The 16,796-nt window shown below is 36.1% G+C and overlaps 4 protein-coding genes across 13 annotated transcripts; 3 read left to right on the top strand and 1 right to left on the bottom strand.

The window, feature by feature from the left end:
* Window positions 1-756: 756 nt before the first annotated feature.
* LOC103832360 (importin subunit alpha-6) lies at window positions 757-3,536 on the top strand. Of its 2 annotated transcripts, XM_018653119.2 has the most exons (7): window positions 757-1,993; window positions 2,070-2,258; window positions 2,323-2,454; window positions 2,529-2,568; window positions 2,698-2,779; window positions 2,850-3,099; window positions 3,180-3,536. In XM_018653119.2, the coding sequence occupies exons 1-5, from the start codon at window positions 1,967-1,969 to the stop codon at window positions 2,748-2,750; spliced, it is 441 nt and encodes a 146-aa protein (XP_018508635.1). In that variant the 5' UTR covers window positions 757-1,966; the 3' UTR covers window positions 2,751-2,779; window positions 2,850-3,099; window positions 3,180-3,536. The 2 variants fall into 2 exon arrangements, with proteins under 2 accessions (XP_018508635.1, XP_033130465.1); XM_033274574.1 differs by having other exon boundaries at window positions 2,529-3,099.
* Window positions 3,522-6,588, bottom strand: LOC103832359 (V-type proton ATPase catalytic subunit A). Of its 9 annotated transcripts, none has more exons than XM_033274565.1 (14): window positions 6,509-6,588; window positions 6,242-6,365; window positions 6,020-6,134; window positions 5,884-5,939; window positions 5,753-5,801; window positions 5,553-5,657; window positions 5,425-5,481; window positions 5,167-5,268; window positions 4,747-4,830; window positions 4,442-4,643; window positions 4,164-4,362; window positions 4,008-4,121; window positions 3,836-3,935; window positions 3,522-3,747 (listed from the first exon to the last, which is right to left on the bottom strand). In XM_033274565.1, exons 4-11 carry the CDS (start codon window positions 5,907-5,909, stop codon window positions 4,355-4,357), a joined length of 633 nt encoding a protein of 210 aa, XP_033130456.1. In that variant the 5' UTR covers window positions 5,910-5,939; window positions 6,020-6,134; window positions 6,242-6,365; window positions 6,509-6,588; the 3' UTR covers window positions 3,522-3,747; window positions 3,836-3,935; window positions 4,008-4,121; window positions 4,164-4,354. The 9 variants fall into 9 exon arrangements, with proteins under 9 accessions (XP_033130456.1, XP_033130457.1, XP_033130458.1 ...); XM_033274566.1 differs by having other exon boundaries at window positions 4,008-4,075; window positions 4,176-4,362; XM_033274567.1 differs by having other exon boundaries at window positions 4,008-4,075; window positions 4,219-4,362.
* Window positions 6,589-10,405: 3,817 nt separating this feature from the next.
* On the top strand, window positions 10,406-12,272 carry LOC103832358 (EP1-like glycoprotein 2). Its single transcript, XM_009108348.3, has 2 exons — window positions 10,406-11,264; window positions 11,542-12,272. Exons 1-2 carry the CDS (start codon window positions 10,481-10,483, stop codon window positions 12,120-12,122), a joined length of 1,365 nt encoding a protein of 454 aa, XP_009106596.1. The 5' UTR covers window positions 10,406-10,480; the 3' UTR covers window positions 12,123-12,272.
* A 244-nt stretch (window positions 12,273-12,516) lies between these two features.
* Window positions 12,517-14,944, top strand: LOC103832357 (protein LIGHT-DEPENDENT SHORT HYPOCOTYLS 7). Its single transcript, XM_009108347.2, has one exon. The coding sequence runs from the start codon at window positions 14,203-14,205 to the stop codon at window positions 14,773-14,775; it is 573 nt and encodes a 190-aa protein (XP_009106595.1). The 5' UTR covers window positions 12,517-14,202; the 3' UTR covers window positions 14,776-14,944.
* Window positions 14,945-16,796: the final 1,852 nt, after the last annotated feature.

Below are 16,796 nucleotides of genomic sequence, written 5' to 3'. Positions count from 1 at the left end.
CAGCTTGAGCCCAGTAGCTTCATTAAATAAAACTGAAAAAACTATGATATACCTTTGTCAATAGCAGCAGTGGTGTTTTCCAGCAGCATCAAGAGCGTCGGTTCTTTCTCTGATGCGATGGCTCATTCCAGCCATATCAGCAATGCCACCAGAATTGTCACTGATTGGACCATAAGCATCAATAGCCAAACCAGTTGCAATGGTACTGAGCATCCCAAGAGCAGCAACAGCCACACCGTATATCGCAGAAAAGCTGAAGCTAACAAATATACTGACAGCAATTGCAAATTGGAATGATGACGGATTTGTATCCAAGAGCAAGTCCGAATATAACACAAACTGGGACTCAACATTGGGCCACAATAGTCTCTTCACCTGTATGCATTGCTTGTGTAGTATTCAGTAACAAAGCCGATAATGAGTCGAGCCCAGAGACCAACAGTAACACAAAGGAATAGCTCCCTGCATACCCGAAATTAAAGTAACGCACTTTGGCAAAAGGGTTAGCTTTATCAATATGTTAAAGCGACGGTCCTTGTGTATCCTTCAATGGGTCTCCTACTGTGTCACCTATCACTGCTGCCTTTGTGTGGCTCTGACCCTTTTGGTCCTAAGCTCCTTGCGTGCTCTGATTCACCCTCCTGCACTGATCATTTCACAATCGTCAAACCTCTCTCTTCTGATTCTTTTCGCAATATGAACACTTGTGTCTATTATTTATTTAATATGATGACGTTTAAGGTAAAGTCTCACCTAAAGCACTTTGCACTGTGTAATGAATCGAAACAAATGTTTCATTTCCGACATTTTGTATATGTTGTTGCCTATATGCAGACAATGGCTACTTTCATGCCCTACTGCAACGTTTCTGGCCTTTCACCCCTCGGGACAACAAAATATTTTGAGCTTTTACGAACTCTAAGGTAGCCAGCCACCTGCTTAATCGAGAGAGAGAGAACAAAAAAAAATCATAAACAGACGTATCTGACGGTTGGGAAATATGGACAAAGGAAATGGGAAGCCCACAGATAGTAGAAACTGAGCAGGGTAGTTTTCAACAGTTGGAGCCTCCCAGTTGCCCTTGTAGTAGGGGTTCTTGATTTGCTACAAGAAATCTTAACAACTATGAAAAAGTTGGGGTGGTTATATACACTTTTCTAACAGCGTGAAAAACAAACCTTGGGCTTCCATTCACCCTATGTACTCAGGGGTTGGGAATGGACAGGGCAGTGGAACTCACCATCTTCTTCATCCCCCAGTCCTCAAGCTACGAAGAAATATCAGCAGAGATACAGGACAATTATAGACAAGGTAGTAGCCGTAACCTTCTTTGAAGCGGTATCCCAGCTTCTTGATGTTGTTGTTGCTATAGCCTCCATAACTACAAGCAGTGATCATGGTCGCCCTGTTGGGATTCAGTTTTGAATCTTTCCATATGTTTGAGCACGCTTTACCCATTCCTTACATGGAGATTATCTTTGTCCATGATACCAGATTCTTTCTTTTGGAGAAGTTTTGAATACTCACCCATCAATGATAGTGTTCCAAGACACTAGGGTTGATGAGTTCTTCAAAAAGCAAATACGTTAAATAAGTCAGGCTAAGTTACTCAGTTTCTATCAGGCATTTCGTCGAACAGTTTATGAGCATCGCTCGCTCTCCCTCTTTTATTTATTTATTTATTTATTTCGTTTGCCTCCTCTTTCTGATCGCGAAAGAAGTAAAATAAAAAAAGTTTCTAAAAATTGAAATCTAAACCAAAAAAAAAAAATAAATACATGCTCGCTCACTCACATACACTTTCGCTTAGAGCTCAGCGCAAACAAATTCTTCACTCAGTCGGCTCTTCGATGCTTTTCACCATGAATCATTCGATATCTCTGTTCAGTCGATCCCCTCACACTTGTTCAGTCTTCTCCTTTGCTTGCGCCCCAAGTCACTACGTCTTTTTCCTTCAAATATCAGCATGTGTCGAGGAATCATAACCTACAGGGTACTTGTTTGGAGATTTTCAATCGATTGATATAGTTGTGTGTGTAGGTTTTTGACGGTTTCTTATTTTCTCACAGCTCAACACCTTACGCCAGATTGCCGATGGTGTAATATTGTCAGATGATGACATAGCTCTACTACGGCAGGCCATTCGTAAACTCAAGTTGTGGGTTACTCCTCGTGATGCTCCTGTTGATGATATAGTTCAGACTGGCATTGTTCCCAGACTTGTGCAGCTTTTCAACGTCGATGACTTCCCGGATAGGGTAAGAGCATCATCTTCTTCTTATATAGATTTGCACTAATGCTTTTGATTGGTTCTGGTTTCAGTTTGAAGCACTTTTAATACTCGGGTACCTGACTCGCTCCGGGAACACGACTCTGCTTATCAACAGCAATGTACTTCCGCTGTTTCTCGGCCATCTCCACTCTGATAGGGATAGGGAGGAACAACGTTTACTGGTATGACTTACAATAGTATCTATCTAGTGATTTAATGATCTGGAACAAAACTGATTTCTTCTTTATTTATTCAGGCTGTTTGGGCATTGGGTAACATTGCCAAGTACCCTCAAGGTCTTGCGCATGTCCTGGACTCTAGTTTCATGGAGTTTATTCTGTCTCAATTCAATGGGCATATATATATATATAGTTCCTATTTTTTATGTAAACCTCGAAAATTGATAATTCTCATTATTATTGTAGTAATGAGAGGTTGGTTAATCACTATGCTTCTCTGTCCACTTTTCATAATATAATGCTGGCTCCAGACACACCATATCTTCAGGTAATTATATTTATCAAAACATAATTTATTTTACAGTAAACTTGATTTTAATATTGTTCCCACGTATTAGATGGTCATCGACCATCAACTCTTACCAATTTTCGATGCGCTGCTGAGAAGAACTAAGAATATCCACGTGAAGAAGAAGATGTGCGAGATAGTTGAGCTTATTTCAAGAGTGGACACGGACATGGTGAAGCAATCATGCATTCTTGAGCCGGTAATTGCACGCTACTCGGAAGCAACGATACCAAAGTTACAGAGTACGCACTTGGGGTTATTTGTCCTGTGATTATGACTTGTGTTTATCAAGACTTGAGGTAAATACAAACCTTTATCTTCTCTCTGTTGTGTTTTAAAAAAAAATTCTTTGCATTTGTTGAAACCATCACTTTTGCAGGGTATTACTTGTGGATCAAGGTTGTATGGATCTGTTGTGCAATCTCATCACCTCTCCCAAATCACATATGGTCTCAGCATTGGCAATCTACGCTGTACAAGACATCTTGGATTTGGAAAAAAAAGCTGGTGCAGGAGATGATTTTTACAAGAGGATGATCATCAATTTAGGAGTATTCCGAGAGATCTCAAAGGTTGTTTGCGCTGGTGCTATTAAAGATAAAAGTCTGGCCACGATAGCTTCAAATTTAAATGTGGAAAATTCTGGTTGGGTTTTGTTTCTTTTATTTGTTTGATGGTTTCGCATAAACATAATTGTCTACGGATTCTGTTTTTTCAAAGCTGATACAATTTGGCATCTTATTTGCTCAATACTTACATCTATATATTTAGGGTATGATGGTCCAAAAAAGATAAAAGAAGAAGTTGCAGCTAGTCTTCTCCTAAACCTTGAAACTTTACCAAGAAAAAAAATACATATTGTTTGGCTTTGACTGCTACAGATTCCTACCAAACTAGATTACTATTGGTTTCTTCTTTTCAGCCTCATGAAAAGCTGCTTTCTCTGCCTGCAATATGAGATTAGTTTGATCAGTAACAAGAACCAAAGAGACTCCTTTTTCATGGGTTGAGATTGAGATGGTATGTTATTCTTACATGCTTGAGCTTTCTTGCCCCATGTTTCCTCTGCCAACTTCTTGGCGCAATTTGGGTCATCGCAGATCAGGACATTGTCAAACAATGATCCTGATTTCACCTGAAAGAAAGTGGATACGTATACTTAGATGGGAGTCATTTGGACGGGGATGTCATAGTGACAAGATTTAACCTGCCACAATGCGATTCCAACATACTTCAGCTTCGGGAAGATATAGAGCTCTGGGTTTAGGAACCCCACTTATATACCAGTAACAATCAAACAATAACGGACAGAATTAGCTGAAAGGCTTAAAAACCACAAACCCACACATATATCATGCAGAGAGTAGTAATTTACCAAGTTTGTCTCATTGGAGTTTTTGACAGCTAGAAAGACAAACCTTAGGCTTCCATGTACTCGAGGTTGGGGGGTGGAGGATGAACGTGTACGCATGGGTGAGCTGGTCAGTTTCACATGGAACATCTTTCTTGGTCAGGTGGTTGGGTAAGGATAGCCACAGATATCGTGAGCAAACATCATGAAGCTGCAGGTAAAAAAACAAATGTGTTATAGTTTTCAAACATAGTTGTATGATAGAAAACGAGATGAGATAGGAAATGCACATGTATGGATGGGGGTGTCTCCACCAAACTTCTTCTGGTCAACATGACCAATGAGCAGCTTCATGTAGCCACCACCACAGTCAAGCTTTTGCTCGTGCTTGACTGAGAATAGGAGGAATACTAGAGTTTTGTCCTTGTTACTGAATTCAGGGAAGTCAGCTGAAATAGAATAAAAATCTGTACTCCTGGCTGGTCTGGATACCTGCAAGACAATAAACAAAGCATAAACACAAACTAAGAATACGTAAAGGTATTTATAAATATCATGTATCCATGGATAACTATCTCCAACGGCTGAATCATACCCTTCTCTGATGCATCATTAGGAAGGCAGACAACAAAGGCAACAAATCAAGACTGACATCCGACGAGAAGAACCGCAAGATTATCTATCAAGTTCAACACAATACAACATCCAATACAAGAGTCAGTCACGGATTCTTCAAACGAAATATTCTTTAGAAAACGTCGACTAAACAAACTCATGAGCCTGCTCCAATCAACAAAATACAAACTTGAACAGGCATAGCAACATACAGATTGAAACTTTGACATAAAAAAAAAAAAAAGAAGCGCATTACCGTTTCTGACAAAGACACTGAGGGTTTTAGAGCTCAAAATTCACGCAAAGCCAGAAATTTTCAAAGACACAAGAATGCAATCTGATGCAGAACAACATTAGCTCTAGAAATTTGATATAAGTGGAGCAAAATCCAAGTGTCTACCTTGGAAAATGCCTGACTGATAACGGTTTTATCACAGCCAAAAGCACCAGGAATAGCACAAGTTCCACCAAGAACCGAAGGGAAAATAGCATCAAGGACACGCTGTACAACAGGGAGAATGAAAATTATTAGCAAGATACGTCTTCCGATGACTATGACCATTGTATGATTATCACCTGTCCAGTAAGTAGAGGAGTATCAGCCAAATTAGACAAAGTGAACGCATAGCTAAACGTTTGCGAGTATGTAATTTAAAACCTGAAGCATGGTGTATGACTTCTTAACCCCCTGGAATTCAAGCTCTAGCACTGTATCCTGGTCAATGAAAACACACAGTAAAAAAAAAGGGTAAGTGAATGTAATTATTTATATGTTTGAGAGAAAACCTTAAGGGAGTATTGACCAGCAGGAGCAAGGTAAGTGATCTTCCCCATGGCATCAGGAGGAAGGGCAACGCGGTGTGTCATCAAAGTGTTCTCGAAGACGGTCTGCACCCAAAAGTTATGTTTGACTATCATAGTATCTGCAGATTGTAATGTTATAACAAAACATAGAAGTCATGAACTTCATGTCTAGCAAGATTCGAAATCCAACCGAAATCCCAATATTCCTGGTCCAAGCTCCACAGAAAGAGGCTGAAAAATTCAGAAACAAAAAAAAAAAGAAAATCATATGTTAGCTTCAGACGAACAACACTAAGGAAAAGAACAGACGAACCTTGTGTGTTGGAAGAACAGGATCATTAACCGTCAATCCAGCTGTCTCCTCGTATACTGATAACAAAAAGGAATCATCTCAAGTCTTTGAGAGATACAATGCGCAATAAAGTCAAACCATTGTAAGGACAACAAACCTTGGATGTTGGCGGAATCTCCTTCAAGACGGATGATTTCTCCAATCAAATTATCATTACCAACACTAACTAACTCATACATAGCAGCACCAGCCATATACCATCAGCCACAAACCTGCATCGCAAAAACTTATACATCACCAATCTGATCACGAAAAACATGATTTTGACATACAAATGTCAAAAATCAGATCATATGAGATCGAGTAAACGGGATGATACCTAGCGAACGTAGCCATACTCGCTCTCCTTCTCATCATCCTCGAAAGTTGTGAGCTTTCCTCCGTACAACGCCGGCATTTTCGCACAGATTCAAAAAAACTCAAATCCGATCAAAATTCACCTCCTGAAAAATGGCTAGAGATCCGATCAGTTACAGTCAATCAGAGCTCTAATCGAGATCGGAGATCGAGGATTTGGATCAGAAGAGTTTAATAAAATCAGAAAGAGACAAAAAAAAACAAAAATCAGAGAGATAGAGATCCTGACCAGTGTAGAGAGACAGGAAGAGTGGTCAGAAGCAGAGAGATGGGGATGCACGTTGTAGTTCAAGTTAAGTTTGACTGTCTGATGAGTGATTAAAATCGTGGAGCGATCGTCTACCTGACTTCACACACGTTACGGTTGTAGATTCGCCACGTGACAGATTATCTTCGGCCTTTATAATATCTATTTAAGGCCCAATGAGTGGGTCCTTGTATAATGTTTCTGTGTTCTTCTTGTTTGATTTGCTTTGGACTTTCATGCCTTCTCTCTGCAGTGAAACTTGTTTTCTTTTTCTCTGCCACATGATCTTATAACTTTTCTTAAGGGTACCAGTTGATCCACCATTGGTATATTGCCTAGGGAGAAATGTAATGATATTCTTCCACCTCCACACCTTTTAATCTAGGCAGACCCTAAGCAGCTTAGTGCCGGTCCATTGCGCCTAAAACGAACAAAAAATAATGCTTTTTTAACTATATCTATTTTCTACTAAATTTAAAATATTATAAATAATATAGTACCAAATATTATTAAAATTTAAGTTATTTTCTAAGAAGATAGAATACAAAACTCAAATCATCATTTGCAGCTTATCTTGTCAAATTTTCTCCTTTTTTTGCAGCACTATTTAATTTTTGTAGCATTTTTACAACTAAAAAAATACAGCTAAATAAATATATATATATATAATGTATAGAATGCCGTAAAGGATTACAAATCTAAAACCTGGTGAGGAACAAGAAAATCCAAAAAGGAAGTATGTTGAGTAAATAAGAGTTTATGGCCGGATAACTTAGAGAGAGAGTGGTTGATGAGAATATAAAGATTGAAGAGAGAACGTTGGGAAAAAATAAGCAAGTAATTACACTTGGATTTATGTTCACTGATAAATCTCGTCAAAGCAAATCAAGCTTCTACACAGATTTATAACATGGTGTTTCTTCGTATGAGTCTAGTTCAAGGCATCAATCATATATGTAATTAGGTTGTGTGTATTGAAGAATTGAAGCTTTACTCTTTTGTTTCCATTTTAATAGATAAGATAGTTCTGTTACAATTTCAAGACATATTTTGTATACAACCAATAAAATTGCACCTTACTTTTAGGTAAGATTTGTACGTACATAAATAATCATATTTGTTAGCTGGTTTATTATCAGCACCATTTTCAGTCCAATGTAATCTCTTTTATATAATTAATAGGCAAAACCATATGTGGATACGTAAATGGTTCTAACGAGGCATCTAATGAATCTGAGGTTATAGGAAAACATGGATGAGCTGACATGATGAAGAGTTTTGCTCAAGTTTGCGGAATCAAAACTTCTAAAAAACACACATACATATTATTTGTATAACTAGGTACTGAAAATATGAAAAAAATGTCAGCATACAAAAACAAATGCTGTAAAATTCCGAGATAAAAAAATTATATTAATATGCCTATGATCAATAAACAAAACTTTCAATAAAAAATAAAATAAAATTTGTACGTATACAAGAGAAAACAACAAAACATACATTTAATCGTTAAAAGTCATGAATTTGAATAGTATTGTTTTAACATGAAAACTCAAATATTGGAACAACACAACATATATACACTCACCAAATATAATTCTATACATTACTATGAACTGAAAACCAATCAAACAAATATGTTAACTATGAGCAATAAATCAATCAATTTAATATTTTCAAAAATCACAAATAAAATCAACCAATTCTTAGCCATATTTGTGATTTTTGGTATAAAATAATGTAAATTAAACTTTAAATATTTTTTTAAAAAAAAATTAAATTTAAAATTTATAAGATACTATCCGCGTGGAAAAGGAATCTAGTATAAATAAAAGCTATGGGACCATGTTTAACTTTTATTCATAATTAATGAATAATTTTACTTTAAAAACAAAATAAATTTACAATAACATTAAGGTAAATTTTACATTACAACTACTCGGAAATAAAAAAAAAATACGTTAACAGAAACCAACCACATTTTTGGGTAATTTCCATGTTTACCATTTTCTTGATATCATTATTCATGTTTACCACTATTAAAGAGACATTTTCAAAAATATATTTTTGATTAAGTGACAAAAGACTTTTATACCTTTCTTCTTTCAATATATAATAAATAATTATTAAAAAATAAAAAATAATTTTTTTATTATTTCGAGTTGTACTTTTTCAAATTCGAACTTTCTTATAATTTTATTTTTATTTTTTTTTCAAAGTTTTTTTGGAAAATTTTTATTTTTACCACCACTAAAAACACATTTTCAAAAATACATTCTTCGTTAAATAGCAAAAAATTCTTATACTCTAGTTTTCTATATATATATATAATAATTATTTAAATAAAAAATAATAATATTTTTTATGTTTTTGAATTACAATTTTTCAAAATTCGAACTTTTTTATAAAAGAAAAAAAAAACTCCCGTACGTAATACATAAGTTTCAGAGACCATGCCCAAAACAAATAAAAAAAGAGATAGACTCCCATAATAATTGAGATTTATCTTTGTCATCATTTATTGTTGCCCTTTTCTTGGAGACACATGTAATAAAACGATATAGAGATCTCAGCTACCCTTGGATGCGTGTACTTCAAAACCACGACTATGATGTTTTTTTAATCAAAAAGAAACGTAATGTGATTTTCGAAATTAAACCCACAGCTTTGTGTTTTTTCAGTTTTTTTTAGAAAAAAGGGTTAAACTCAAATCTATTAAATACACATACCTAATCTTCGAGTAGGATGTGCAATCTACGGATGGATCCTCTCCCAAATATTCAAATAGATCGTAAGCACGGGTCCATATCCGTATGGCCACATGTAAAACTAATAATTTCACATTAGAGGAGAATCGATCTCTGGCCTGGACCAACACGGCGACTCTTCCTCTAGTGGAAACCAGCTATGGTGCTGTTTTTTTTTCTTTTTTTCAGTTGATACCACAAATTCAGGTCATAAACTATGCTTTTAGATATGTACTAAGATGTGGACAAAAGAAATCATGATTGATGCCTTCTAGAAAACGATATTGTAAGGAAAATATATATTCACAGATAGGGTCAAGAAACAAATTTTATCATATACTAATGACAAAATAACTAATATGATGCATAAAAAAACCTGTCCATGAAGATGAATTATGATCAATATAATCGATCAAAACCAAAAGTTAAGCTTCTTATGTCTTGTCATTGTTACATAGAGACACTAAAGCATAACAAATCGATGTGATTAATATTTTCCGACAGTATAATCTCAATAATTTAGATAACATTGATATTTCGTCAGCAGTTAGTGTTGATGGTCTTTGATATATGCGACGGACAGATCTAAAAGCATCCGAGAAGCGGAGAAACTGCGTGTTCTAAGGATAACCTAACACCTCGGTACCAAAAGCTGTCCCGTCTCCTTATGCAACCATCACCATCAGGCTCACAGTACAGTTTCGTTGTTTTCTCATAAATAACAGATCAATTCAATCATTAACTTAAATTATATGAGTAGTTTTCATGTATAGAATTTGCGTAAAGCTTACGTAGTTGTTTTTAACATTATCTATATTTGAACAATTTCATGAGTTTATACAAACATGATTCACAAGAGTAGCAAAAACAAAACTTATAAATCATCATCATCATACATATATATATATGTGTGTGTGATTTATAGTCAGGTATAAAAACTTTAATTTGTAATAGAGGCAATATTCGGAATTTCTGAGTAGACAAAAATTAACCTTATCCAAAAATCATAATGCAGCCGTCGGCCCACTTGTACAGCACGAATTTGAATGAGATGTATAGTCAAGTCGCAATATGCAACTTTGACTTTTCAAACAAATACAGCCAATAGAAACTATATATAACTTCACAAACCCAATGTCATTACATAACCATATCAGCACTCCACTACTCAAAAGCTCAAAACAAAAGAGAAAAGAGCAAACCAATCATGCTTCGGTTTCTAATCGTGGCACTTGCCATTGCCACTGTTTCAGTGGTCACAGCCCAAGTCCCACCAGAGAAACAGTTCAGAGTCGTAAACAACGACGAGTTCGGCGACTACATCACCGAGTACGACGCTAGCTACAGATTCATCACCTCACCCAACGCGAGCTTCTTCACAAGACCGTTCCAGCTCTTGTTCTACAACACTACCCCTAGCGCCTACGTCTTAGCCCTCCGTGTCGGACTCAGAAGCGAGGAGTCACTTATGCGATGGATCTGGGACGCAAACCGTAACAACCCCGTCGGTGAAAACGCAACTCTCTCGCTCGGCCGCAACGGTAACCTAGTCCTCGCCGAGTCAAACGGCCAAGTCAAGTGGCAGACCAACACTGCCAACAAAGGCGTCACTGGTTTCGAAATCTTACCCAACGGCAACATCGTGTTACACGACAAAAACGGTAAGTTCGTTTGGCAGAGTTTCGACCACCCCACCGACACACTCCTCACCGGACAGTCGCTTAAAGTCAACGGAGTTAACAAACTCGTCAGCCGTAAATCCGACATGGACGGTTCAGATGGTCCGTACAGTATGGTTCTTGACAACAAAGGCTTAACCATGTACGTTAACAAAACAGGTCAGCCGTTAGTATACGGTGGATGGCCCAACCACGACTTCCGCGGAACCGTAACGTTTGCCGTTAGAAGGGAGTTCGACAACTTAACGGAGCCGTCAGCTTATGAGCTCCTCCTGGAACCCGCACCACAACCAACAACGACAACTAATCCAGGTCCTCTATTTCTTAATATCTAAATGTTTCAAAAAATTTAAAATATACATTTTCAAAAAAAGATATTAAAAATATTTTACAAAAGAATTTATATGAATTTTTTTTTTGTTTTCATCATACATTCTATAATAATACTATCTTTAATATTTGAAAATATAATTTAACTTTTTTAAAAATATATTAATTTTAGAAATCGAAATATTTGCCCCCAGAATATTCATAATGTTATTATTATTTTTATTTTTAATATTCATAATATTATTGATTCGGCCTGCAGGTAACAACCGCCGGTTACTTCAATCCCGACCCATCGGAAGCGGAGATGGAACTCTTAACCTGAACAAAATCAACTACAACGGAACCATCTCGTACCTCAGACTCGGCTCCGACGGTAGCCTCAAGGCCTTCTCATGGTTCGACCCAGCAACGTACCTCACATGGGAAGAGTCCTTCTCTTTCTTCTCCACTTACTTCGTCCGCCAATGCGGCTTACCCTCGTTCTGCGGAGACTACGGTTACTGCGACCGTGGAATGTGCGTTGCGTGCCCTACACCCAAAGGGTTACTAGGGTGGAGCGACCAATGCTCAGCACCTAAAACGACACAGTTTTGTAATGGAGGCAAAGGTAAGGCCGTGAATTACTACAAGATCGTCGGTGTTGAGCATTTTACTGGGCCTTATGTTAATGATGGACAAGGCCCAACTTCTGTGAGCGATTGTAAGGCTAAGTGTGATCGTGATTGCAAGTGTTTGGGTTACTTCTATAAGGAGAAGGACAAGAAATGTTTGCTTGCTCCTCTTCTTGGTACGCTCATCAAAGACGCCAACACTTCTTCTGTTGCTTACATTAAGTATTAGTGTGTTTCATTTGAGATTGTTTTACCATATGAATTTGTAAGAGATTTAATGAATAATCGGTGTGTTTTGTAATGATTTAATAAAATTCACCGTTTAATAAATGTATTTCCTTTGTTTAATCTAAATTCTAAAAGTCATAGGCTATGTTTTCTATATGAGTTATTAATTATGTCTATAAGTTTATTTTTGCTTGTGTTACGATCCAAGAAAGAATATCGAGACAACTCGATATTGTTGTACATTTTCATATCTAGACAAAAATATACTTGTTTTCCCTTTTCAGAACATGCATTTAATGGTTTTACATTAAGAATATCGAGACAACTCGATACTGTTGTACATTTTCATAATTCTGTTAGTTAATGATTTGATTTCCGTGGGACCATTTTTGACTGATTACTCTGTGTTATTTGTTTTCTTATTTGAATTGAGTAAGAAAAAACGCAAAACTAACAAAAATATGGATTTTCAGTGAATTTAGAAGACTCAAAAACATAGGAGAGTAGGTAGTAATGGATTTCATTATAAACAAGGAATCAACAAAGGTTCACTTACACCCAGTTAAATTTCTAAATATGATTGGTTAGTGCCTCCGTTAGTGGCATCTAAAAATAAGTAAACAACTATCCTTAAACATATTAACATAATAAAACATAAAAATATGTAGATGACAAAACTTAGAATAAGCAAATGCAAGCGTCCATTGCGGATCTTTGGGATTGGGACCTCCATAGATTTTATTTGTTTTTGGTCCTTATTGAGAAAAATCGTATTTGTTTGAACATAATACTTAGAATAAGAGGGGCGTAAGACAAGGTCAGTTGGGCTTATTTACGGGTCTGTTACATTATGTATCCACTAAAAACAATTACCGGTCCTTTATAGTTTTTTCTTTTCTTACATGCATGGGAAAGTAAATACGATAGACGAGTAAAGTATAATGTGAAAATACTGATATTTGAAATTTCTAATTAGACCATATCTGTATTCAGTTTTTATGCGTAACAAAATTTTAAAACAGTGTTTGTGTTAATTATCCGTTTCAAGTACTCTCTTTTTGTTTTGTTTACACATAGTAGGGCGGCAATATTCGATTGATGACAATGATTGCTAAGCTGAATATAAACATAATTATAATTTTAATGGCAACAAATATTCAAATAAAGTAAATAGTTAACAATACTTAAATGCTAATCGTACAGATCAAAGGAAGAGAAAAGAATAGGATAGGTCTACCGATTGAAAATGAAAGAGCTAAAGCATTCTTGTGGCTCCCATCTCCTGTCTCCCTCATCTATCACTAATTAACCCGATAATCCATAACATCATCAACATAATTTGCATTTTACTTTGCTATATATAATCTACGTTTTCTTTTTTGGTAAGAATATAATCTACGTTGTACATCTGTATTTTTTTAGACTAAACGTTTTACATATGTTTGATCTGAAATGTTATAACACTTTATACTTAACTAAAAACGAGCTGGCTAATTAAAAACGATGTACTCGAGGTTGATTATTTAAAGAAAATCAGACTGTTATTTTTAAAATATAAAATTCTAGTTTTAAGCTAGATTGTTATTTCATATATTAAATCATGCGAACTAGTAGTTTATTTCAGTAATTTCACACAAAATTTATCATTTATCTTGGATGAGATAAAATTGAATGATCATTTCATCAGTTTCTCAAAAAAAAAAAAAAATTAAAAATCATTGTATGGTTATTTTGATGCAAGATAATAAAATGTGTTTGACTAATTTTTTCTTACATTTTATTCATCTTATCCCCTGCTTTTTAACCCTTGTGTTGATTTGATACTACTTGTGTATCTAAATATATATTCCCATCAAATAATTTTTGCAAGAATATAATAGATTATTTCTACTTAATGTAGAAAATTTTCTTAAGGTCTCTCCACTATCATTGACAATAGTTTCTCTATATTCCTCTCTTCTTCTCCTTCAGAGACCCAAAATACTAAAAAATAAAAAATTAGGAAAAATCTTATGAATCATAAGTACTAGTCATGTAGTGATTATCATCGATCAAGAAATCAAAAAGAGCCGATCGAAGCCATGGCTAGTCCTAGCAACAAAGGCAAAGGCATAACCGAAGGATCATCTTCTCAATCTCAACCGCAACCACAACCACAAGCGCAACCACAACCACTTCCTAACCCACCAGCGTTAAGCCGGTACGAGTCACAGAAACGGCGAGACTGGAACACGTTTTGTCAATACCTTCGTAACCAGCAACCACCGGTTCACATCTCACAGTGCGGTTCGAACCACATCCTAGACTTCCTACAGTATCTTGACCAGTTCGGAAAGACAAAAGTTCATGTCCATGGATGCGTTTTTTTCGGACAAGTTGAGCCGGCGGGACAGTGCAACTGTCCTCTAAAGCAAGCGTGGGGGAGTTTAGATGCTTTGATCGGACGGCTGAGAGCGGCTTACGAGGAGAACGGAGGGTTGCCGGAGAGAAACCCGTTTGCCGGCGGCGGAATTAGGGTTTTTCTTAGGGAAGTGAGAGATTCACAGGCCAAGGCAAGAGGAGTTCCGTACAAGAAAAGGAAGAAGAAGAAGAGGAATCCTATGAAGAGTGGACATGGTACTACAGGGACTAGTAGCTCCAACTTGCCATCTTAGCAAGCAAACAAAAAACATATAATAAAACAAATGTGAGATTAATTAATGGTAAGCATTATTTTTCTCTATATTTAATCTCTATAATTTTCATTTAATTACAACGTTTATGATCTTTTTGGAATTCTACGTATTTATATGTTAAAGATCTCGATAGAACGCTCTTGTTGCAGACTGTAGTTTTTACACACTCCAAACTTATAAGATCATCTATACTAACATGTGAATGGTGAAAAGTTTGATGATATATAAATTCTTAATGATCTAACTAAACATTATTTATTTAAGATCATATCTATATAGTATGTGAATAATGTGACTGATCATAATTACTTTGCTAACTGTACGTGTGTGTGTTATATAATATGATGAACTGTGACGTACATACGGTTCATTTTACTGCACTGTAAACCCTAGAGAGTATATACACACACGTATGCGAGAAAACCCTAGTTGCGGCTTAGCTAGGTGCAAGTGTGTATATATGAATTTATATACACACAACAAACATCTGTTGCAGTAATCTGGATTCCAAATAAAATATAAACATCATCTATATTTATAGATTTTATCGCTTGTTCTTGGTAAATTGATATCTTACGGTGGGTTCTTTGTTCGATCCTAAGTGTGTCAGTTTGCTCATTAAGTATGTTATAATATGTATATTTTTGTGTGTTTAATAATGATTTTGTAAACTTTGTTTTTCAAACATACTTAATTACTGTATTATAGGCAAGAGTTTAGACTATCCTTATGGCTGTATTCTACTGTTGTGGTGTAGTGGTCATGCATGGAGAAATCCTTCTCCGATGGCGTTTCAAGTTAATTAGATTTAGTCTAATTAAAACTAGACTATATCAAATTTTGATTGGTAAATATAAGATGGAAACGCATATGTATGATTAGAATGAATAATCATGGCCCAGATATCGCATATTAATCAAATGCAAGTCGACTTCCAGTTTCTGTTAGGAAGTAAGAATTAAGCAATCTCTCCGCCAATGGTTTTTAATCACTTGTGCTAACATTGAACTTGAGTTAACGGTTTGAGGAATAATCCTCATGATACCCAACTTGGGCCATGACGGGCCGGTCGAATATATTTGTACCTCTAATTTTCTAATTGTATTTAATCCATTCATTCACCATACATGTCTTTGGAATTCAAAGTACAACAACACTCATGCTAAACAGTTCCGCTTGCAAATGGTGGGATAACCAATAAGTAACAGGTGCGACCAAAGATAGTAGATGTACTAATAAAATGCTTTGCAAATCAAAGTACCAATCCGATCGTAACATTCAAACAACACATAGTAAAACCGCAACGAAAATCTTATATACAGAAACACAAATATTAGAAAGATAGCGACTAGCTTGAGGTGAAAAAACCAGCTGAAATTTACTTCTTCAAGTACAACAAAGAAATCAGCTGATGACACCCATCAACGTGGTGGAGGTAGTATTCAACACTCAATAACACAACATACATGAATTTAAGATGTTCATAGACCATACCAGAAAAGTCAAAAGATTAACTCAAATCTTATTTAGAGTATTGAAAATCTTTACAAAAGATTAATCAAAATGATAGATGACATACAAAGTACTACGCCAAAAAACCCATTAATCATAATATAACCTCCTGCTTCAGCACTAGGTTCAGGCAAATTTGTAGGATCTTTCTCTAGTGACCTCGGCTCGAATATATTGATCGTCCCACCTCGATTCCTCCAGCTCCAAGACATCATCGAGCATATCTTCTTCCTCGGAGAAGGTGACAAAAGCGTAGCTGGTTTGACCGTGGCTAATGACCTTCACATGCTGAATTTGGGCAAAGCTGCTTAAGATGTTGTCCACGTACACATCATCCATCAATGGAGTGAGCTCCCTCACAAACATACACCTCATCCTGATGTTGTCGACATCCTTGCAAATGTGGCTTCTCCTCCAACCACACTTATCCTCAGATCCCACCATTTCTTAATCCTTTCATGGTCTTCAATCAGATTCTTCCTCGAGAT

The sequence above is a fragment of the Brassica rapa genome, chromosome A07 (assembly GCF_000309985.2).
Source record: "Brassica rapa cultivar Chiifu-401-42 chromosome A07, CAAS_Brap_v3.01, whole genome shotgun sequence".
In the NCBI taxonomy this organism is placed as follows: Eukaryota; Viridiplantae; Streptophyta; class Magnoliopsida; order Brassicales; family Brassicaceae; genus Brassica; species Brassica rapa.
Note: the sequence above shows the minus strand (reverse complement) of the source record. Positions and strands in the feature narration are given on the sequence as shown.

Coding starts and splice junctions, on each gene's coding strand:
- LOC103832360 (XM_033274574.1), top strand. CDS start 1,967: ATGTGTCGAGGAATCATAACCTACAGG. Junction 2,259..2,322: donor TCGATGACTTCCCGGATAGG/GTAAGAGCATCA, acceptor TTCTGGTTTCAG/TTTGAAGCACTTTTAATACT. Junction 2,455..2,528: donor GGGAGGAACAACGTTTACTG/GTATGACTTACA, acceptor TTATTTATTCAG/GCTGTTTGGGCATTGGGTAA.
- LOC103832359 (XM_033274564.1), bottom strand. CDS start 5,909: ATGATCCTGTTCTTCCAACACACAAG. Junction 5,482..5,552: donor CTGGTCAATACTCCCTTAAG/GTTTTCTCTCAA, acceptor TTCATTGACCAG/GATACAGTGCTAGAGCTTGA. Junction 4,831..5,166: donor TCAGTCAGGCATTTTCCAAG/GTAGACACTTGG, acceptor TGAACTTGATAG/ATAATCTTGCGGTTCTTCTC.
- LOC103832358 (XM_009108348.3), top strand. CDS start 10,481: ATGCTTCGGTTTCTAATCGTGGCACTTGCCATTGCCACTGTTTCAGTG. Junction 11,265..11,541: donor AACAACGACAACTAATCCAG/GTCCTCTATTTC, acceptor TTCGGCCTGCAG/GTAACAACCGCCGGTTACTT.
- LOC103832357 (XM_009108347.2), top strand. CDS start 14,203: ATGGCTAGTCCTAGCAACAAAGGCAAAGGCATAACCGAAGGATCATCT.